Genomic DNA, 21,498 nt, shown 5'->3' with positions numbered 1-21,498 from the left:
AAACATGTCAGTGGTATTGCTCAAATTTTAGGTCAGAGACATACAATGTTTGCTGTTAAATATACACAAAAATAGCAAAGCTCCAGGTCTTAAATATGGAGAGTATTAACTTCATTCCACAAGCCTGTCAAATCATACAGAACACATTTCCATCCTTGGCGTCAGTAAGAACGAGTGTTATGACATTTCCATCTTGCCTCAAAGATCCATCCTCCAGCTTTTGGTTTAAAAGAAACAACATAGACTCTGAGGTTCCTTCCCCTCTCTGTCACTGCGTATGGGGAAAGCCTTTGAAAATCCTTTACCAAAACAAACTCGTAACATACTTTGCAAACAATGCTCTTTTTAATGAGCTCATCTATATTGGTAAAGGCAATAAAAATGCAATTGCCATTACAAACATAAACGCCAGTGTTATTGCTCCCAGCGGACTCCATGTGCGGAACGGTTGGTTTTACTTTAGTTTGGCGAGCCGACTCTGATCACATCTGAAGGCTTGATCTCTCAAGGACAGATGTTGAGATGCGATCGGGTACGGCCGCAGATCAAGCAGGCTGATTGAGAGAGACACATAGGCATGGATTGAATCTCTGAACCGTGGATGCCGTACTTAACCCTGAGCAGCGCTGATATGCAAACACAAGCCCCTAAACCATGGGGTGCCAGATCTACTGGAAACAGTTCAAAGTGCTCCACCAGTATCCAACGGTGCAAAACACATGACTGAATTTGTCGGCTAAAGTTAAGAGAAAGCAGCTAAAGCCACTTCGAACGAACTTTGGAGAGTCTTTCAGGGAGACTTTGAACACTGCAGGAAGAGCTAATTTGATTTTGACAGTGTAGAAATTGAACAAACTCTCATAGTATGTCAGCCATATGTTGTCTGCTCGCCAGAGAGCCAAATAATTGTTCAAACAGTAGGAAGGCCTACACGATGGGAATCGATTTATAGTGTGCACTTTTATTTCTTTCAAATCTTCTCATCTATGATGGATTGCTGTGTTTTACAATAACAGCTTTGTTAACAAGTCTGGTCTCTTTCAATGCTTAAGTCAGTTTTTGGCACCAATAAATAACTCTCTTTCTGTTTCCATGCACTGAAATCCTCTCCATATATCTCATTAGAACAGGATTCAGAGCCGTCACCGCAGGCTAAGTAAAAAGCTGGCTCTTACATTCCCTGAGGTGAGACCATGCAAACTGTGGTAGATCCAGTTAGTCTTGTCATAGAAATAGAGAGAAATAGTGCTAAATAGCTAGTTTAACTCTTGATAGTTGTAGTATGATATCTAGTATGTCTACCTAACCATAATTTTAGAGGTCTTATAGTGTATGTATTACTCAAAATCATTGCTAAGCTCATTTGTAGTTCCAGAACCCAAAATAACGCTACATAGCTACATTGTGGACGACACATATGATTAAATTCAATAATTTTTTATAATGATTGCATAAATATAATTTGATCTGTTCAAAAGTTTGGGGTACGATTTTTCATGTTTGTGTGCCAAGGCTGCGTTATTTGATCAAGTAAAAAACTGTAATATTGTGAAATATTATTACAATATTAATATATATATATATATATATATATATATATATATATATATATATATATATATATATATTTTAGATTTTCAGCAGCCATTATTCCAGTCGTCAGTGTCACATAATTCTTCAGAAATTATTTTAAAATGCTGATTTGATGCTCATTTAGTATTATTTTCAGTTGAAAATAGCTGTGCTGCTTAATATTTTTTATAGAAACTGTGATGCATTTTCCAAAAAAATATACGTTTTTGATGATTAAATGCGCCTTTTCTGAATTAAATATTAAAAATAAAAAAACATATTACTGAACCCAAACCTTTTTACTGTAGTTGCATAATACTATATATATATATATATATATATATATATATATATATATATATATATATATATATATATATATATATATATATATATATATATATTATTAATATTTATTAATAAATATAATACATGTTTATTTATTTACACACACACACACACACACACACACACACACACACACACACACACACACACACACACACACACACACACACACACACACACACACACATTGTGGGAACCAGCATTCAAAACACGGCATATGTTATGATCAGTCATGCTGGTGTATTGAGCAGGGATTTGACTTCAGTAAGTGTGTGTAATGGTTATCAGGAGTGCTAGCATGCCATCTGATGTGTGTTTGTGTCTACAGAGTGAGAGTTCACTGAGATATTTCCTGTTTGGCGGATCAGAAAGATAATGTTTTTTATTTGTTCCAACCGTTACCAGATATACTGGAGAGTTCAGCCTAATGTAGCACGTTCATCACTTGCATCCAATGCATGTCTCAAGCAGTTGGTATTCATGTCATGTGCTTGTAATCTTAAAGGATTCAGTAATGATTTCTTCATACGGCAGGCCTGTGTTCTCACTTGACCTCCATTTGTAATGCGAACAACAAAAAGATGATTTACTGTCCAAGTGAAAGCACACGAGTGAAAACTGAGAAGGAGAAAAGGGAAAGGAAAACATTTGCTGAAACGGTACATTGCCTGTCCCACAGTGGCGTTATGGGGAAATGGACATGCTTGACATGTTTCTTCAAATTCTGCTGCTTTTTTTTGGCTCCTAATTGGCCAAAAGTTGCCTTTTTCTTCTTTCAGCTTTTCCATTCCAATATTAATTACTACTAATATAATATTTTTTTGTATCACATAGATTTATTCAAATAGATCATTTGTTAGGGTCTCTGATAAAAAAAATAAAAAAAATAATCTATCATACATTTGTTTTGTGTCATATGTTTTGTACAACTGGCATTGCCTGTGTATTTTTGGATAAGGGGGGATTTGGGTGGGACACACTCGAACTTGTATAAATCTTTCTTTCCTGTTTATAAAAATACTGCTGCCTGGTCAACATATTCGGCATTAAAGATTTTTGGAATGGCTAAAGATGGCAACTCGTAAGATTCTTTGACAGCTTTTTAAAATCATATTTTATGCATTAGATAGTATACTAAACCAAGTGTAATTTATTTTAAACAAAAATACACAAACAAAACATTTTGGATGTTTTGTTATTTTTAGGTTTAATCTAATTATACAGTTTTTTAGTAAGGCATAAATATCCAGATACCTTTAGGGGACATTATTTAAGCATTTAAATTTTAAGTTATCTCAACAAGAAAAGTGCATGATTAACAGAATGGATGCTTTTTTAATTGGTGCCACTTAAATGGTCAGTGCTTCAGATCAATAGTTATGGGCATGAGGCCTTTTACTCCCATGAGTTCTGTATCTCTCTCTTAAATACTGTAATTAGGGTGATAATACGGTTAGTCACTTGACTCTCAGTGGTGTGCTATTATCATCACGTTCAACAGCAACACCCACATCAGCAGATCATGACATATGTATGACTGACGTTGGTGCAATTCAAGCGCAGGATATCTTAGCACATGGTAGAAAAATAGTTTACATTTTTTCACAGTCTGCATAAGAAGTGCCAGACATCATATGTTTTCATATGTCTCTCTCACGCTCTGCTAGATTGAGGCATGATGCCGACACATGTCAGTCATATCTGGACGATATGTGAGTTCCCCCGGGGGGGGCGGTAGTGGAGCAGAGGGCGACCCCAACACTTTGAAATCCTTCCTCAGTTTTGTCTGTCTCTCATTATGCTGCTGCTTTCATATTCAGTCCTTTTCCTTTGATTTCCTTTTCATTTCTTTCTCATTTATACTGTATGTTTCTTTCTTTCTTTCTATAATCTGATTGTTTTGTCTCGTCTCTGTTTTTGATTCTCACATATTTGTTCTCCTCATCCTCATCTCTGCTCGTGTTCACGCTTGCTCTGCTCTCTGCATTTTACATGTAAGATTCCGACTGCCTCATTTCATGTTATAATGCTTCTTACATCATAGATTTGATACATGTGTCAGTGTTGTTAATGTGTACAAGATCAATTTGATGAGGAATACTGATGAATGAAATCATTCGTTTCCAAGAGCAAACATTGTTTCTTGGACTTTACAGAAACAGAATATATTACCTCATAAACTGGAACTAGCCTCAGTTTTGTTAAGCAACAGATTTTAATATCTACATGGTTCTTGCTCAAAAACATGAATCATAATTTAACAACCACAATGTAATGAAATAGGTATTCATGCGAACAAACATGTTTACAAATTGTCTGCACTTTATAGTTTATAATACAATACATGTAGATGTAATATGGTTAAGTCTGAAAAAAGAGAGAGACTTTCCCTGCAAGTATTTTTTTTTTCAGAGGTAAAGAAATATTCACAATCTTCTACTGACATTCTCTACATTTCTATATCGTTCAAAAATGTGAATGTTTATGAAACGGGGACACAAAGAAGATTCAATGTAAATAAAATACAGATTTTTTTCCCAATGAAAGTATTGAGTTTAATTTATTTTCTTCCTTCTCTGTGTTGAAGAACATATTAATCAGATTTATGCCTCCGTAAATGAACTTTTTAAACACTGTATATTTCTATAGCTCAACAGAAACTTTCACTGTGATGTATTGTAGACCTGGAATACATTAACACTCAATCCAAAGTTGAAAGTAAACTACAGAGAGAGAGAAATGTTAACAGCATTCGGTTCTCCTCTTTAGAACCCCAAATTCCAGGAACCTGTTACACTGGATTTTCTAGATGCGGAGCTGGAAAATGACATTAAAGTCCAGGTATGACACAACACACACATACAAACACACAATAGCATGATCTCACCATTATTATTTTATTGCTATATTGATGAAACACCTGAGAGGTTTTGATTCAATGTGCAAACTCTTGCGTTATGGGGTTTCAGAACTTATAAATGTGCTGATTTGTAAGTTGTGATTTGACAGACTAGAATAGAATATAATATAATAGAATGTCTAAGTTTCTTGAAGAACTGTTTAAACCATTTCAGTTACAAAACATGTGCTGAAAAAAAACCCTTTTGCTCATGGGATGCATATTTTGCATAGATAGTAGGGATTTATGTGAGTAGTTGACATTAAAGGGGCGGTTCAGATTTAATCCTGATCACACAGTCACAAAGTGACTTTTTTTTGCACAAAGTGAAATGTAATTGCAGATGAAAATGTACATTAGTATTCAATGAGCTCAAGGACATATGTTACTGTAATTTCTTTACTAAAACGCTCCAACATTCTTGATGTTATCATAGTTTTTGGATACTATTATGGTAGTAAATTGGCAATGGTAGACACCTCTGTGATTCATATACCATGGTATTTTGAACGTATCTGTAAATGTAAATACCAGAGTATATGAATTTGATGTTGACATATTAACACTGATCTTCTGATCTCTCTCAGATACGGACTTTGATGATTGACAGAGACCCTGGGGAGAAAACGATCGAAACGCTAGTGAAATCTCAAGATGAGGTGTGTAGATCTTCTATAATTATTCTTCTGTGACATATTTTGTCCATATTTGGTTCAGTTATACCTTTCATTCCAATATCAGAGATACATTGATCGAGGAATCAGGACATACACCTGGGCACCAGTTAACGGGACAGACTACAGGTTTGAAGTCTGAGTAATGGCATTACCTATGCAAAGTGTTTCAAAACTCCCATAAGTATTTGTATGTATAAAACACGTTGTCTTTTTCTTCTCTGTGTGGGTGTTCTGCAGCCTGGCCTTGGTCTTGCCTGAATACAGTCTGCATTACATCGAGGCAAACCTGGGGAACACTATAAAACAAGCCATGTGTGAGTACCGCCTGTTCGCACAGAACATACAAACCTGCTCCCCACGTTGAACAAACACATTATCATTTACTAAAAAGATCAGATAGAGCCTTCGGTATGCAAAGCTATTGTTTTATGAAATAACTGAGACTGCTTGCAAATATTATTCATCGGCTCGCAAGAGAGGTCTGCCTGTTTGTGTGTGTGTGTGTGTGTGTGTGTGTGTGTGTGTGTGTGTGTGTGTGTGTGTGTGTGTGTGTGTGTGTGTGTGACCTCGATTGTCAGGGCTGCTCTCTGTATTAAACTGAGGTCCAGCTGGTCTCCACCCATCCTGAGCAGTGTAGCCAGGCGTTTGATCTGACTCTCTCCAGCACACAGGGGCCCCGGCTGGGAAGAGAGACTGCTAACGCTCCCTCCCCTCTGGACATGTGCTGTTGAGGTCCAGATCTGCACACATACACAGACGCTCAGCTCATTTAGAGGAATATTCCAGGTTAAGCTCTATTGATAGCACGTGGCTTGCTGTCAATTTCGCAGAGAAAATGACTTCAGCTTGTACCTCGTTGCCCCATAGACTTTTATTTCTGTATATTTTTTTTTTGTTTGCTTTTATAAACCCAGGTACACGTCAAACTTATTTTCAGTGGTAATTGACAGATGCTGTCGATAAAGCTTAACTTGTACTTAAGCCAGAACATTCGTTATAGGAATAGTTCACCCAGAAATGAAAATTGCCATTATTTACGGACTCTTGTGTGGTTCCGAACCCGTATACTGTTATTTTTCTGAAAAAACGTAAAATGAGAAGTTTTATGTTGCTTCTTTTTATATAACAAAAGTTCATAGTTTAAAAAGAAAAAAATAATTATACTAGTATATGCAGTCTATATGGCTCCTGCCTGTCTTTTGAAGCCTTATGAACAGACCAGAGTCATTATAGTCATGCTAATCAGTAATGTGAATTCGGGAACCAGATCAGTCTGATTCTTAAACTGGTTCCTGAAAAGAACCGGATCAAAAGAAAGATTTGTTTCCGATTCAGTTGAAAAATGTCAGAATGTTGAGTAAATAATGTCTTTTTTGCCCCATCTTTGGGTGAACTATGTATTTAAAACAATGAAGAATAACAATCCTGCACACACACATTTATTCTTCGCAAATGGACATGTGCAAAACTAAGTTTTTCTGTGATCTCTCCTTTCTGTCTTTCAATCTTTAAATGACAGCACATTGGGGCAAGTACTATCTGTCTGTCTTTTAAAGTTATTTCACTGTATGTTCTCTGGATTTTACCTGGAGTTATTGAAAATATTTACATTTATTTACGCATGATTTTAAGTTTGAGTTCTATGCTTAACTCATTTGTTTGTTTGAATAGCCTCATTTTTTATGCATGGTCTGTGCAAAATCAGTCGATTAATTGCTGACAGTGTTTGGTGCTTGTCTAAACATTCATGCACAGTTAGATATGTTAAAAAAAGATGTCCAAATAAAAGATTCCATTTTTTATTATCCATGCAAATATAAACCAGCACTAATTGCTAGGGTATTCTTGTTGATTTCCAGGATTTTGCTATGTGGTTGCTAAGTTGTTCTGAGCAATGTTGTTTTTACTATTTTACTATTTAGGGTAAGTTTTCATTTTATTTAAGTTTTAGTATTTTTATTTTTTTATTTAGTTATTTTATATTTCAACTTATTTCAGTTAATTGTCAATATAACATTTATAATTTTCATTTAAGTATTTTAAGTGTAGATTTTCCTCTTTAAAATTATTTTCTTTTATTTCAGCTTTATTTTAATTACCAAGATTTATTTGTATTAGTTTGTTTTACCTAACTCTTTCCCTGTCATTTACAGAATTTTCCGGCAATCCATATTTTCACTTTTATATGGTAGGGTGTGCTATTATGCATCTTCTGAAAAAGTACAGAATATCTGGATTAAAACGCAGATGAAGAAGAAGCACAAACATGTGATAGAAGCTTTGCTTATGCAAATGTAAAATAGTGCATTCATCAAACATTAAACAGCATATAAATCAAAACTGTTTAATGTTACCGAATGAAATGTCGACACAGGAAGAGATATAGGACTGTTCGAGCTTTGAGGATGTTGATGGACTCGATCTACTCCATCTATGCTTTGATCATTGCGCTGAATTTTTTTTCTTTTCTTGATAAAGCAGAGGCTCTGTTCTTTCTTTTGATATATTGTATGTTCATACAACAACATATTCTGGGGGCCATGACATTTTTGTGACATTTCACACTGTCAGTTTTTGGGATTGACAACTGCATTTACTTACAGGTATGAATCCTGAAATGTCCCGTTCACACAGCAACTTGCAGTACCGTCTTGAATACTGTCTTTATTAACTTGCAACAAGAGTCAAGCCTGTATCCTCTAACCAGTAACCAAAGCGACAGTGACCAAAGTAATGTCAAAGATTGTGACGTCCATAAGTCTTATCACTTTTAACACGACAAGAGTCCAAGCCTTTCATCCCGCAATACACAGTTAGACATGCCTTTGTGCATCGGTTGTCACTCCTATGAATAACCGAACTGTGTGTGAACATAACCGTATTAAGGAATAAACAACAGAGTAGTGCTGAGTAGTTACTAGGTCATTGCTAAATTGTTGTTAAGTTGAACTTGGGTGGTTACTGACCCAAGTAAAAAGATCCCACCAATACGTCTCTATGATATTCTGGTCCCTAGATATGGTCCAGGTCAGTCCTTTAATTTATATTTATGAGATAATCACAAGCTCAATTTCTTTGAAAAGTAAAAGCATACCTCTCCTCAACAAGCCGTAAGATTTGATGTATCATTCAGGTCTGTGGTGCGAAGGATTGCAATATTTATTATGAGTTGTATTCTTGCAATACTGCACAGAGGCCATGTAGAAGGATCATACTAGACTGCAGAGCTCTGAGCCAGAATAATTTTTCTCCTTCTCACTGTTCATCAGCGTCATTGTTTTAGCATAACGGTGCTTTGTAAGATCACATAGCTTTAACTTTAGTCATTACAAGCAAGAAAGCCAACAAAGGAAATGTAAGCTTGTGAAACATTGAGTAAAGCAGTTTTGGAAGACTGGAAGGGGCCACAGAAGGTCATATTGTGGTTTGTAAGCAGTAGCGTTCAGCTACCTGAGGCACCAGCGGTCACAGGAATTTGATGTTTTGTATGCAAGTTATAATTGTTCATCTAATTTATTACGTGCAAGCGTGTTTGGGTGTGTGTTAATGTGCTAAAACCGATATTTCTGTATTTTGTAGTGTGCTACCGCCGATATGGGTATCTCTTTCTCTCTCTTCTTCCCCATATTCCCTTTCTCTCCATTTCTTGTTGTAAAGGATCCTGGCACAGGTTTATAGGCTCATAAAGAGGCAGGTCCATATGGTTATTGAGAAAGGGGAAAGAGGCAGCGGTGCAGAGGTTAGGTCTTTGCGGTGGTCTTCAGAGTGCTCCTGGATACCTTAGAAGCCCAATTCTGCGCTTTGGGAGCTCCACGGGGCTTGTTTGACCAAAGCCAAAAGCCGAATGTAAACTTCAGACAGGCAGAACGAGGGAAGTGTGGCTTTTGGGAGCCGTGTAGAGCAAATAATGAGAAGAACAGGTGAACGCGGAGTTCTCTCGAGGGACGTGTCCTTACGGCTGGTTGTAACCAAAAACTGTGATGATGCACTTGGCTGCTTGGATCGCAGACCCTGGACTAGACTGGATCTTACAAGTTCTGGTTGTTTAGGCTTGATTAGCCTCATATGTGTTTGTCACCAAGTACCCAGAAAGTGTTTGTTGGAGATCAGAGATGCGTTAGTTTGAGAAGAGAAAAATCTGAAATGGTGCAAATTATATTGACGACAAATTCAGTGCAGATGTGAAGTCATAAATTTATTGACACATTGACAGAAGCTTCAAACACCCATTTGAACACAAACAAGGGTCTCTAACACCACCATGTTTTGACATAGACTCACAGACCGTATTATGTTGTCCTTACTGTCATCAGCAGATGAAACTGGTGTCATTGTTTTTTTATGATCAAAAGCTCTCCTAATAGCAATAACAAGAGTAGAGCTAATGATGGCCTGTGTATAGATGTAGACGACAAAGCCTCCCTACATGTTTAGGGTTTCTAGATTTAATTGAACAATGCTCCCTATAAAAAAAAAAAACTTGTTTGCATTTTTTGAAAGACCCCTCAGAAGGCTAATTTTAGCCATGATTTGGGTAGCTTTGATTAGCAATTGGTTGGATTTTATTGTGCAGGCCTTGCAACCCTGCATGGCCACTCAGGATTAGTCACTTGTCTGTAGCTGGCCAAGCATGCTATTTAAGCGAAGTTAACTCAAGTTATCAAGTTAGACATAACTGATCATCCTCCAAAACGTGGCCACTATTTACATCTCATATCGTCTTTAAACTCTTGCGTTACCAAGGCAATGATTGACGGATTTGTATTATATTCCAAAGAGCTCCGTAATTAGCCCTACAGTGGACAATAAAACATATCCATACCAGGCTGGAGCAGCATGAAATGGAACAGTTAAGCAATGAGATCGGTTTGGCCCGGCGGTGGTGCAAGGTGGTTGCTAGGGCGTTGCTAAGTTCTAAGTGGTTTTAAAAGTGTATCTATGCAGTTGCAAGGGTGTTCTAGGTGATTGTTAGGGCATTAATGGGTGGTTTCTAGAGTCTTACCTGATTATCAAAATGTGAGAGACCACAAACATGACAATAAAAAAAACAATAAAAAAAAGATTTACAGTTTAATTTTGTTCCTATGTTGTGTGGAGTGCCGCAATGCGACCAAGACAGCATACCACACACTAACAAAGTCCATTCACAAATAACCAGAGTCCTGACTGTGAACACTGGAAATCTTGCAAAAATCTCTCCTGGCCAAACATGATATTGGAGTAAACAAACATAAGCAAGAAGAAATGGCGATAATAGTGTTTGGACTGCTTTTTACAGAAAGTTCACAGGAAAAAAAGAAAAAGGTTTGGATGAAGTTGTGTTGTGCTTCCGTTTTCCTTCAGCTCGCTTTCTGATTTTCTGTGTGTGTGCGTTTTTTCCTCGGGGTTCCCCCCACACAACAGGATTTCTGATCATAAATATTCAACATGTTGGATAATTACGATTTGAGATCAGTGGTGCCCCGATGTTCTTCAGAGCAGTTTCAATCACATTTAACACACATCACTCCACAGGAAAATCTGATAAGATAATCTGTAGAGCCATCAAAATAGTCGGACATTAGGATTGTTGGAAGAGGAGAATTGGGTCCAAAATCTGCCTGGTTATCTTGTAGTGTGTGGGTGTCTTTATTATCAGTAAAAAAAGCCTACCGTCAAGGGTCTGTGATATTCTGTTATCTAGAAAAATTAAATGAAACAAAACAAAACAGGGTTCTTCAAATCCACTGTCCCGCAGAGTTTAGCTCCCACCCAAATCAATCTCACCTGCATATAGTAAATTTTTAACAATCCTGAAGACCTTGATTTGCTTGTTTGGGTGTTTTTAATTAGGGTTGGATTTAAACTGCAGGATGGTGGACCTCCAGGGCCAGATTTGATGAACCCTGCAAAAAATTAAATAAAATAGTCCTGGCTCAAAAATCCTATTCAATGAGCCATATTTTGAAGCTGTTTTAAATTAGCCAGAATACACTGTATGTAGTAAATTCAGTAATGCATGGCATCTCATTTCTTTAGTGAAAGTATGCAAATTGAAACTAGCACTACTGTAAATTATACTTGTTCTTTTGGCTCTATTGATTCATAATCATATTCGATTTTATTCGAAGAAATTGCCTCAAACATTAGCCAAAAACACAATGTTGTGTACACACAAAAGGCCATCAATTCTCAATAATATATTAAGACATAACTAGATGGATCTGAATATTTTGAGCTACTGTCTTATGTTGTTTTGCCTAGCCTTTTTTGTTTATAGGATTTCATTATATTCGCAGTCAATTTGCATTGTTCTAACACAAATTATGGTTAATCCTTTGTTTGGCTTGGTAAATATGCAGTCCGGAAGTTTCTAGACATAGCAACTTCTGTATTATGAGATGGTCTGGTTCTGTTTTGGTTTGTGAGATGATCTTCTGGCTCACATCAATGACTGATTGCTTGTGCACCTTTGATGAACAAAGAGAGTTTGATGTGACTTCACCAAACACTGGCTGACTTTTTTTCCGATCGTGAATACTGCATGCCAATTTGTTCTACCATCATGTCATTTGATGTTTTCATCAAGAGTCCGAATTATTTTACCATGCCTGCCAAACTTTCCACTCATTCCTCTCGTAACTCTCTGTGTTGAATGGAAAGGACTGTCTGCATCCATTTCTTCACGCCTATAATCTCAAACTCACGTCTTTGTTGTGTGTCCAGGCTTTGGCTTAATCTGAAACCGCCATCGTCTGCATGTGTATTTTTTATATGAAATGCTGTTTTCAGAGTATTCGGTTTACAATGTTGGACATCTTTTGGGACTATGATGGACTGTGGTAACTTTGTCTTTCTCTTTGTCTTCTGATTGGTTGGATTTTCACAGCAGGGAACAAGGGCAAGTACTTCACCCTCCTCTTCTAAGATCTTTAGGTTTTATTACATCCGTCAGTTATTGTACCATTTTATTTTCAATGTCATTTGCATGCATCTGTTCCTGCTTTTTTCCAGAGCAGTCATGTCACATCTGTATACGTGCAATTAAAATAATCTTTTACTCCTCATGAGTGCATTTCAAATCAGTTTTTTAATTTTTTTTATAAACATTACATTGATTTTGCATGTTGTTAATTGTTTATAATTTTTTTCCAGTTTTTCCTGTAAAATTTGTTCTGTCCAATCAACCGATATGGGTTTTTGCAATGGCCAGTGCTAATACAGATAACTAGAGATTGGCATGGTGGATATAATTCTGAAAGATATATTTTTTTTCCTCCAAAATAAATAAATAAACCAGTCTAAACAATTCTTGATGGTCTTTGGTGGTCTCCCAGGCTGGTCTGTTGGCTGGTTTTAGTGCATTTTTTGTTCTCTTTTCAGCTGTGGATGCCAGCTGCAGACCAGCTTGCCCATGCTGCAAGACCATCTAAACCAGTTAAGGCTGGTTTTATATGTGTATTACAATGAAATTAACATTTTGTTATGCCATATTAACTTGAATTTCACTTTTCTAGTCCATGCCAGTCTAATCTCAGAATGGCCACATATTGGCTGATATATTGGTCTATCACTATTGTCATTTTATAGTTTTGAATATTTTTAATATGATCTGTCTAAACACGTCTTTCTCTGTTTCTCTGTGTAGTCTCTGAGACCATGCAGCAGGAGAAATTTGAGGAATATGGGTACACCTTTATTGCACCCAGGTAACACATACATATATATATATATATATATATATATATATATATATATATATATATATATATATATATATATATATATACACACACACCAAGCAAAAACAGCAGACCTCCCACAGGGTTTAGTCGTGACAGGTTTATAAGGGCCGTATCTAGACTCCATTGGTCTTTGAAGGCCTGTAAATTCACACCTTCAGACCCACACATTACTCCCCTTAACAATGGATCCCACAGACATGGCGACAGCAAAAATGTTTGGTCTCAACTTAACACTACTTAAATGCACAGGCCTCATTGTGGTCATCAAACTTGTGTTTTTTCTGTGAATAATTATTAAACTTTTTTTTTTTTTCAGGGAATACTGCAAGGACCTCAAAGTCACATCTAACAACACCCAGTTCCTGATTGACTTCAATGAGTACATTGACAGAAAAACACCAAATGATCCTATGTGTGAGTCTATCTGTCTATATGTCTATCTATCTATCTATCTATCTATCTATCTATCTATCTATCTATCTATCTATCTATCTATCTATCTATCTATCTATCTATCTATCTATCTATCTGTCTGTCTATCTATCTATCTATCTATATATATATATATCAAAAGCAAATTTAGTATACATAGTAATTAGTATACACTGTGTAGTGCAGTATGAAATAAAAGTACAATTCAGATGAACATAGAAACACCCTCAGTGAACTCTCATTGGTTCAAAGTTAATCGTGTAAGTGTTTTCAGAGTCATTTTTACAGTGACTTTAAACCAACTGTAATATTTACCAATATGTAATATGTAACTGGATATTTATCTAATGCAAAGACATCTAAGTTTCAAATACTTTTTGGGACCGCTGTATCACAATACCTTTTGCCTGTATAAACCACTGCTGTCATTATTAATGTAATGATATCAGAGGTGAGAGGACTCAGATTACTCTCTTGTAGGCGCTGAGTCAGGTTGATTCCCGCTCAAGTGATGTCAGTGTGTGTGGCGGGCGGTCCCGCTGTCTGTGAAGGTGACCCCTGTCAGCACTCTGTTTAATCAGCCTGTAATTGATTAGTCTGCTCGGTAATGACTCTACCGCTGTCATCCTAATGTTCATACTCGTGATGACTCACAGTGTTTTCTGTAAAGAGATGATATCGCTGCAGCGCTCACACACAAACACACCCAAAGATGTTTGCTAGCTTTTTGATTACTCATTACTTTTGTCCTGAAAAGTATTCAACAATGTTCATGTCAACAAACTGTTGCTTTTACATTTAACGGTCCATATCATATATATATTTTTTATATTTGAAAGTTTACGTGATGCTTTTTTCCCTCATAAAAGTGGAAATGTCGCTTTACATGACTATTTCCATATTTTCCCTCTCTTTCATTTGTAAATGTAGGTGTGATAAAAGCAATATATTTTACTGCTGTTTAAGGATTTATCTTCCTTTTTTAAGGAAGATAAATAGTTAGCTATGAGCAATGATCATGGTTGTGATATAGAACGATACTGTCATGTATTGCTCAGACACAGTTGTGGATCCAAATGCTGCTTTATTAGGGCAATCCAGAATCACAATCCATAAAACAAGCAATAGGTCAAAACACGGGGCAGATAATCCAAAAAGACAACAGGGTAGAAAAACACAGGAAAATCAAGGCAGAAAGTCGAAACCAAAACATGCGTAACCTGAGGGAGAGCGCTAAATGTGACACAAGACTTTGCAAAGAATGAGTGAAGGAACAGGACTTAAATAGGCAGGCATTAACAAGATAATGAGGTGGGTGGAAGCAATCAAACTTAATAAGTCCAGGCAATGGGTTATGGGGAATGCAGTTCATGATGGTAAAGCAAATGAGACGGGAGGAGTGCCCTCTGGTGGAGATCATGGGCACTCCAGCTGGCGGATGTAACAGATATCCACCAGACTGACAAACAATTTCTGTTTTCAGTTTTCTAGTGAATTTTGAATAAATATTGGGTAGAGTATAATTTCATTTAATTTGTTTAAAATCTGTATCAGCCACTGACAAGCTCAAACCAGTCAACTAGTAGACCATATTCTGGGACAATGAAGTTTGAACAAGGAGAATCCTGTTTTCCATGACATAATCCAAAACTCTATCAACTATAAAGACTTTCCTTTCTCTCTGCCTGTATTTGTCAGGTAACGTCACTCTTGTAAACCGATTGCTGCTGGATGCCGGTCTCACGGCGGACCTCGTCAAAGTCTGGAAGGAACAGAGTGTGTAAGTTAGGACAAAACACACACATGGAACAACATAAAACACTCATCCATGTCTGTGTGAAATGTCTCGAGGTTTCAAGTACAAAGATCTCCAGAGAAGACATAGAGACGCCTTCATATAACTGCTGAAGACAAAGCTCTATTTAAAGTCCTGTCATGAATAAGAATGCTCGAGAGCAAACTTGAGAGTCTAGCAATTATAACCAGGATTAAAGAACTCGACCATCTGGGAGTCCAAAAACACAATAGACATTGCATATGTCAAAATAGTGTTTTCAATTAAACAAATGGTGTTTCAATTAATTTTTTTTACACTAAAGAATGACCTAAATATAACACTGTTTTCATTTCTTTTTGTTCGAATAGGAGGCTGAATATGTTGTTTGATTGGAATGTCCTTGAAGTAATTTAATTTAACGCAATGAATACCTGAATAAAACACTCACAGGTGTAAAGCTAGTCTGTTTGTGGTCTTTCAGAAAATTCTAAACTAAATCATAGCTGATGTCTTTTTTTCTATTAGAGATGGAGTTTTGGCCCGGTTTGTGACTACTGATGGAGGCATTACACGTGTGTATCCTAAAAGGTAAGTTCCATTCACCATTGTGTGAAATATGTGCATCTCTCCATCCCCATGTGTGCATGTGTGTGTGAGAAATGCTAAATTCTTTACGATCTTTCCTCTGTTAGCAATCCCCGCAGGGGTCTGCGGTTGAGACCGAAAGAAAGAGTGAAAAGGCATGTTTCAGAGGATGTTTCTGGTACAGAGGGACTCTTTTGAGATTTCTTATGGGAGCCATGTGCAGCTCCCACTCCCTCTCCTGTGTTTATTAGCTTAAATCTATAACATTGAGTGCTTGAGTTCATAAACTTAGTCTGGAGGTGTAAAACAGCAGGGCAGTGTTAAAGATACAGCAGTGCACTTATTCACAGTTCATATTTACTCAACTTAAAGCACAAAAGACAAAAGTCTTTTTTTTGGAGCTTCACAGCAGCAATTACTGTCCACTTGTATTTTATGGCAAATAGCGGCTAATCATATTATTTTGTGTTTCATGGGGTAAAATAAATTATGTTTTGACTGACATGTCTGAGATTTTTCAGTTTTCCATTAACTGTCACTTAACTTTATTTAATTTTATAAAAAAAAGTAATTGCGTAATACTTATAGTCGAGATTAATGTCCACACATTGCCTCCTTTATTGCTTTACCCTAGAATCCATAGTTTAATTGACTTGATATGGTGTGATTTATTTTATTTATAATGTATCTATTATTTTTTATTAAAAAAATATATTTTTAATAAAAAAAAATGAATTCCTTGATATTCCATGTGTTCCTCATAGATCTTGTGTGTGAGCCTCAGCAATGTAATTTGCATGTTAGTTATGGTTATAATCAGTTATATTGAATTTATTTATTTTACATGGGAATTGAAACAAAAAAATGTAAGTCAACTTTTAAAAATATTTTTAATCTTTTATTTTTTATGATTTTATTACACCGACTATAAAGAGAACAACAGAATGCCTTTTAATAAAAAAACATTGAATTCACTACAAGTCATTCCCTTTATGCATTCATGTAGGATTTTGGGGTTATAAATTCTTGAGTTCAATCATTACATATTGCTATTGTTCATTATTGAAATGGTTGATTCTGCATTTTTTTGGAATGCTTCTTAATTTGGGTCTTCCTCTTGCATTTGTCTCTTTCTCAGTGCTGGGGAAGAATGGGGCGAAAACTCTGAGACCTATGACTCAAGTTTTTACAAAAGGAATCTGGACAATGACATATACATCTTCACTGCCCCATACATCAACAGTAAGAAACACACACACTTACAGTACACGTCCACTCTATAACTTTTGGATAGATGCATGCTCTCTTTGGCACTCTGCTTTACTAAGACAGCTGTTGATCTACTCGAAATGCACACCTACAGATCTCTTGCCAAGGTCGAGTAAGTTTATATTACTGGGGGATTACCATTCAATGAGACTACCTCACATTCACGCACGTGTGGTCTGCAGGACTAATACACACACGTTCGAGAAACACCCATGCGCCAAGACACAACCCCTGGGGAATGCCTGGTCCTTGTGTTTATGGGAGGTTTTACCATTTAAGCTAATGGTGAAAGCAGACTGAAACCCTTACAGTTCTCTCTCAAACCTTTGGGTATCAGATGTAGCATGTCTACCTTGGCAGGTGTTACCAGATGAATTGCATCAACAGCATTTAGATACTAAAACCATGCTTGCTCGGATTAGTTAAATGAAGCAGAGAGTCAATCCAACCTTTTAGGTAAATCAAATTTATTGATCTGTATTTGTGTCATCTTTTCCCTTGAAACAGAGAGCAGAGAGTCTGGTTATGAGTCTGGTATCCTTGTCAGTAAAGCAGTGGACTTGGACATTAATGGAACAAAACTCAAACCTGCTGGTGAGCTCTTAAAATGCAGTTACACTATCGTTCAGAAGTTTGCAGTCAGTTATGATTGATTGATGAATGAATCAATGGATACTTTTATTCAACAAGGATGTGTTAAATGTTCAAATGTGACAGTGTAACAAATTATTTCTATTTCACATAAATGCTGTTGGTTTGACCTTTCTATTCATCAAAGAATCCTGATTTTTTTTTATCGGTTTTCACCAAAATATTAAGCAGCACAACATATTTCAACATTGATAATGATAAGAAGAAATGTTTCTTGAGCAGCAAATCAGCATAGTAGAAAGATTACTGAAGACTGGAGTAATGATGCTGAAAATTCACAGGAATAAATTGCATTTTAACATTTAACAAAATAGAAAACACTTAATTAAATTGTAATAATATCTCAAAATATTACTGTTGTTACTGTATTTTGACCAAATAAATGCAGCCTTGGTAAGCATAAAGCACTTAAAAAAAAATCTTTCAGGCCCTAAACCTTTGACCACTAGTGTGATTTTATGATTCATCACTGATGACTAGCAAATGTTGTGACTAATTAATTCATTTCAGAGCGTTGTGCTCATCAAGGTCTGACCCTTACATAGCTCCTTTCTCATCATCTACATTTTATCTTCTTCTTTTTTTTTTGTCCTTGCATGAATAAGATTTCATCACAGATGTGTTTTATGTTATCATACAGTGGTGGGAGTCAAACTCAACGTGTCAGCCTGGATGAACAGCTTCATAAACGCTACCACCAAGAAAAATGTAAGCAGAAATGACCCTTTTTCATTATCGGCACATGTGGAAGCTGTTTAGTCACAAACGCAGCCTCTCTAGATACCCCGATATTGCCGTCTGAGAGCGGAGATGAATTGACTCGCTCCAATAGTCGTTGTTAAAGGCTTGTTTCATGAATTCTCAGTTCTCTCCTCACATAATTTCCTCTCCGCAGTGCAAGGATGAGATCTGCGGGTGCCTCAGGAATGATAAGGTAGGGCGCTGACTGCTTCATGCTGCTCTTAACTCTGTAGTCACTTATCTGAAGCTGCTTTCACTCTCGCTTTCACTCTCTGATGAATGGCTGTTTTTACTCCTCAGCAAGTGGACTGTGTGATTCTGGATGATGGAGGCTTTCTGCTCATGTCCAATCAGGATGATTATATCACGCAGGTAGAATATATTTACAAGGCTAATTGAGTCTTTTTGCTATTTTAATGCCGGCTCCACCAATACTGTATGTTAGCAGTCACATATAGGAGTCTTTTTCATGTTCACTCTGATTTACAGATTGGTCAGTTCTTTGGTGAAGTGGACCCTGTTTTGATGATCACTCTGGTCAACTCTTCGCTGTTCTCCTTTAATAAAACCTATGACTACCAGTCCGTCTGTGACCCAGAGAGAGAAACTAAAGCTGCTGCAGGACCCCGTTCTATATACGTGGTAACAAACTTTATATTGTCAATTTCTTTAGAAAACCATCATGTACTGTAGGGACTTATGAAAGTCAAAAGTTTTGATTGTGTGTCTGTATTAACTGTCGCATCTATATTTGTTTTCTTTTGCCAGCCAACGATAGCAGATATGCTAACTGTAGGCTGGTGGGCCTCCACTGCGGTCTGGTAAGAAGAAATAGACACTGCATGCTAAAAAATAGGCAGATGAAGGATAGAAGTGTAAGGTGGATGTTCACATTTGTTTGTCACTGTCTCCCTCTTAGGTCAATTTTGCAGCAGCTTCTTCTCAGTCTGACTCTCCCAAATGTCATGGGCACAGGTATGTTAAGTGTTTAAGTGATGGAATTCTGGCTCATCTTTCTGCATTCAAGGAACTTTTGATATTAATCTAAACTAATGATATTAATTGATAATTAAATCGAATTTTTTAAAAATTATTCTAGTCTTGTTTTACAAACTTAAATGTATTTAGTTGTGTCTACTAGATTAATTGAAAAAGTAAAGGGCTGAGTGGGATCATCACCGTGGTTCAGCACAATATAACACTACTCTTAAATTAAGAGCTAAAATTAAAATATACAGTATATACACACAAAAATATTTAACATCCATCCATGTAGTGTATTTATACATATGTAAACAGATATATATATATATATATATATATATATATATATATATATGTACATTTTGAAAAATCACATAATCAAAAATTACAAAGCTACATAATCAAAATATGTAATTTAAAAAAAATCACATTTTAAGAATTATTATAATCACAATTTAATATTTTTTCCCTCAAATTGAGCAGCCCTACATTAAGCAATTCAATACTGATTTTTTAAATTAAATCATAACCATATTATCAATGTGTGGTGCAGGCAGAAGAAGACGAGGGAGAATAACAAGTTCCAATGCAAACTTTTCCTAACAATATCATTCAAACAGGTACAGGCAGGCAAAAGGTTCACACACACTTAATAGGACGGAGAACGGACAAAGATTGACTGAACAGAGGGGAACTAAATACAAACACAGATGAATATAGATTGACAGAACACCGGTGAAACAGATGATGGTTAACTAAACACAGGTGATACAGATGAACTGATAATGATGATGACAAATGACATGAAGACAGGCAGACAAGTCTAATGAAACCAAACTAAACAGAACACAACAGTGACATTACTCCTCCCTCCCAGTAGGCGCGTCCTCGAGCCATTGGATAGACCAACTGAGGAGGGAGGGGACTCAGGAGGAGGACGAAGAGCAGGTGAGGGTAGACAGAAGGCAGGAGGTACCAGGGCGGAGCAGACGATGCAGGTGGCCAGGGAAGAGCAGGCTGTGCGGGCGGCGACGATGGAGGGAGGAGCCATGGTGGAGGCAGGGCTGACGACTTTAGGGGGCCGACTGACGGGCGCGGAACAGGTGGGAGAGGAGACCAGGGTGGAGCCGGAGAGCCAACGAGCCTAAGCGACGCTGAGGATCTGACGGGACATGGCAGCGCCGCTGGCTCTGCCGACTGAGGTGCAGGCGGGAACACAGAAGGGCACGGTGGAGACGTGAGGGGGGAGGGAGTGAGGACCAAGAAGGAACAGAAGGGAGTGAGTAGTCCAACGGAGCCGGGGGGACGAAGGGACGAGGTGTAGCCAGAGGAGTGCAGTCCAGATGTGAGGGTAGATCGACGAGCGAGCAAGGTGGATCCGGGGAGATGAGGGAGCCTGGGGGAACTGGTGAACTGATGGGCCACGGTGGAGCTGAGGGAGGTAGGGGCCAAGTTGGAGCTGATGGATCTACAGGCCGAGGTAGAGTCCTGGATAAGGAGGTTGGAGGCGGAGCCCGGGCACCACCAACCAGGTTGGAGCTGCAGGCTGTTAGACCCATGACGACTCCACCTCCCCGAAGGTGGTTTGAGGAGCTGATAGGCTGACAGGCAGTGGTGGAAGAAGGGTTGAGAGGTGGTAGATGGGAGGAGGTGGGAGAGGGAGGCTGGGTGGGAATTCAGACTCCGATTATGGCTTGGGGACAGACTCAGGTTCAGAGACAGACTCAGACTCGTGGATAGAAGACTCAGGCTTGTGGACAGAAGACTCAGGCTCGTGGACAGAAGACTCAGGCTCGTGGATAAAAGACTCAGGCTCGGGGACAGAAGACTCAGGCTCTG

General features: G+C 37.5%; 1 protein-coding gene across 9 annotated transcripts in view; it reads left to right on the top strand.

Moving 5' to 3' along the window:
• Window positions 1-21,498, top strand: part of LOC143696854 (voltage-dependent calcium channel subunit alpha-2/delta-1) — a 157,551-nt gene that overhangs the window by 124,470 nt on the left and 11,583 nt on the right. For 4 of the 9 annotated variants that reach the window (XR_013186066.1, XM_077193648.1, XM_077193642.1 and 1 more), the window contains exons 19-35: window positions 1,126-1,185; window positions 4,705-4,761; window positions 5,407-5,478; window positions 5,561-5,622; window positions 5,734-5,810; window positions 13,124-13,184; window positions 13,537-13,634; window positions 15,351-15,432; window positions 15,955-16,017; window positions 17,153-17,256; window positions 17,791-17,877; window positions 18,575-18,642; window positions 18,830-18,868; window positions 18,976-19,047; window positions 19,165-19,317; window positions 19,444-19,496; window positions 19,595-19,650. Coding sequence is in view for 7 of the 9 variants with exons in the window: in XM_077193648.1 (XP_077049763.1) it covers window positions 1,126-1,185; window positions 4,705-4,761; window positions 5,407-5,478; window positions 5,561-5,622; window positions 5,734-5,810; window positions 13,124-13,184; window positions 13,537-13,634; window positions 15,351-15,432; window positions 15,955-16,017; window positions 17,153-17,256; window positions 17,791-17,877; window positions 18,575-18,642; window positions 18,830-18,868; window positions 18,976-19,047; window positions 19,165-19,317; window positions 19,444-19,496; window positions 19,595-19,650 (1,264 nt within the window). In the remaining 2 variants the exon portion in view is untranslated. Of the gene's footprint in view, window positions 1-1,125; window positions 1,186-4,689; window positions 4,762-5,406; window positions 5,479-5,560; window positions 5,623-5,733; window positions 5,811-12,201; window positions 12,531-12,858; window positions 12,913-13,123; window positions 13,185-13,536; window positions 13,635-15,350; window positions 15,433-15,954; window positions 16,018-17,152; window positions 17,257-17,790; window positions 17,878-18,574; window positions 18,643-18,829; window positions 18,869-18,975; window positions 19,048-19,164; window positions 19,318-19,443; window positions 19,497-19,594; window positions 19,651-21,498 lie in introns of those variants that run through there. The other 5 variants (XM_077193644.1, XM_077193647.1, XM_077193645.1 and 2 more) reach the window with 4 other exon arrangements.

The sequence above is a fragment of the Siphateles boraxobius genome, unplaced genomic scaffold (assembly GCF_051911475.1).
Source record: "Siphateles boraxobius isolate OS27281-9 unplaced genomic scaffold, OSU_SipBor_1 31, whole genome shotgun sequence".
In the NCBI taxonomy this organism is placed as follows: Eukaryota; Metazoa; Chordata; class Actinopteri; order Cypriniformes; family Leuciscidae; genus Siphateles; species Siphateles boraxobius.
This window is presented reverse-complemented; position numbering and strand designations above follow the sequence as displayed.